Below are 2,463 nucleotides of genomic sequence, written 5' to 3' on the forward strand. Positions count from 1 at the left end.
GGAGAGAGAGAGAGAGAGAGAGAGAGAGAGAGAGAGAGAGATTGGGGGGGGGCAAAGAGAGAAAGAGATAGAGAGTAAGAGAGTGGTTGTGTAGACAGACATACATATCTGACACAAACCTGATAAGATACTCCCACTAATAGCCCCGACTTCAGTACAGCCGTACACTACACTCACTGTGTTGGAGATTCGTAACGTTTCCAGGAACAGTTTCTGGAGAAGAAGAAAGGACATTGAAATAATGTATATTTTATGCCACCATCGACACAATTCACATAATTCATGAGGTGGGCTTTGACCATGTCTGTTGCGGCTAACCCAGTTTAAGAGGGATACGACATCCTAGTACAAAGACCGACACACTCCGACATTCTCATAGACACAGATTGTCTGATACGAATGAAATCATCAACCTAGCACACCCCCCCCCGAAAAAAGAAAAGCACATTGCTATCGTAAAATTCTTAAAATCTTCGTAACAAGTGAACCGGAAAATGCAGGAAAGATTTCTTTTCCAAGGAGATTCTCCATCGCACGCATGAAACCCCGCGTTGAATTCCCGAGCGGATAGAAATTTTATCGTATATCTCGCTATCTGGTCCTAGCCGCTACATCCCATAAAAAAAGAATCTCAATATAATATGCTACATATTCCCCGTTTTCTTTTTCTCGCGATTCTAATAAAGCTAACCACACTCCACACCATCTATCAGAAATTAAAATCAATTTGTACGAGGGTCGTCCAGAAAGTAAGTAAAGTTTTAAATTAATTATAAAAGAAATAACTTTCCCAATCAAAACGATTAATTTTTAATACCTCATATATATGACTACTTCTCCATGTAGTCACCAGAATTGCCTGTTGGTGAGGCATTTATTGTCAGGGCGTGGGACGCGCCTCTGAATCCCCTTATATTATAGTAGGAAGCTGCCGCCTGCGATGTCAGCCAATGTCAAGTTTCTCCTATGAGATCAGCGTCTGAGTCGAAGCCCTGCCTGGCCAAAAACTTTTTCAAATGCAGGAACAGATGAAAGTCACTTGGAGCCAGTCTTGGCTGTGCAGTGGGTGCTTCAACTGTTCCTATCCGAAGGAAGCGATCAGGTTTAAAGCCATCAGGTTTTGGGTCTGAGCAGACGTGTGAGGAGTTGCATCATCGTGAAGCAGAACAACGCCGTCGCTAAGCATTCCGCGTCTTTTGTTTTTGGAATCACTCTACGCAGTTTTTAAAGTGTGTTGCAGCACACATCTGAGTTAATTGTCTTTCTATTTCACAAACATTCTACTAAAACAACTCCTTGCCTGTCCCAAAACAATGTACACGTGACTTTTTTTCCTGACGCAGCCTGCGTATTTTGGAACATAGGGCACGTTCGATCACCTGAAAGTCTCCATGATTTGTAAAAAAATATTTTTGCTCCTGAAAAAAACAACCTTTAGATATTCTTTTCTACTCTCCGTAGGTGGTTGGCAGGTGCTCCTGTGTGGCTTGCTCCCCGATCAAACTTCTATCGTTCTTATATCTTGTCCTTCTTATTATTGCTTGTTACTCTCTTGCAACACCCCTAAACTGCAGCACTTATATATTACTTTATTGTGTTGTTAACGCCGTAAAACTCTTTCTATAACTAGATACCTCTCAATGTCTCAATAGCTGAACACTTCGTCACAGAACAACAACAACAAACACAACAACATCAATAACAACAACAACAACAAAAACAACAATAACACCACCACCACCACCACCAACAACAACAACAGCAACTACAACAACAACAACAACAGCAACAACGACAACTACAACAACAACAGCAACATCCTCAATAAGAAAAATATATTGACAACAAAAGCCAACAACAAAAGAAAGCATCAAAAGACAACACGAAACTGTTTACATTTTCAAGCCTTGCTTAACGGCATGAGAACAAACTATCATTTTCTTAAAGCAAAAGAATAAAAGCTTGTCTTGCTTCTTCAATTTTTGGAATTTCTTTGCTTTGCAGCCAAGCGTAATGTCGAACAAGAAGGTTGCACAGATCTGCAAGCAAAATCCGAAGCGTTTACTTAACCCAACTGCAGATTGTGTGTGCGACGGTGTGCATTTCGAGGAATAAAAGACTTTCGAAATTGTTCTGTAAGCATTTTTTCAAGTCTAGTAAGCACCCTCCATTCCATCTCCGAATAAATTTCTCGGTCATAAAGTTCCGGATAAAAAACTGATGCTCTGAAATGCCCTCTTTCTTAAAACGCCCCCTAGACTCTTTGTTTTTCCGCATTACTTATATAACGCGAATACTTCAAATAACGTTACCTTGACACAGATATGTTTGCAGCGGAGCTTGCATATCTGGAGGGCATCGCCCTACTTGTCACCAGTTGTGTACTTTCGGATGTAGGGCGATGGGGATCAGCCAGGAACTGACACAAGTTTTTTGGGTAGCTTTTTCTTTTTTTTTTTGGGG

General features: G+C 40.9%; 1 protein-coding gene across 1 annotated transcript in view; it reads right to left on the bottom strand.

Annotated features, from left to right (window-relative positions):
- The window catches only part of LOC101859747 (3-[(3aS,4S,7aS)-7a-methyl-1,5-dioxo-octahydro-1H-inden-4-yl]propanoyl:CoA ligase), a 15,835-nt gene that overhangs the window by 6,149 nt on the left and 7,223 nt on the right, over positions 1-2,463 (bottom strand). The window contains exon 5 of the mRNA XM_013080182.2: positions 120-213. Coding sequence (XP_012935636.1) covers positions 120-213 — 94 coding nt within the window. The remainder of the gene's footprint in view (positions 1-119; positions 214-2,463) is intronic.

The sequence above is a fragment of the Aplysia californica genome, unplaced genomic scaffold, assembly GCF_000002075.1.
Source record: "Aplysia californica isolate F4 #8 unplaced genomic scaffold, AplCal3.0 scaffold00005, whole genome shotgun sequence".
Lineage (NCBI taxonomy): Eukaryota > Metazoa > Mollusca > Gastropoda > Aplysiida > Aplysiidae > Aplysia > Aplysia californica.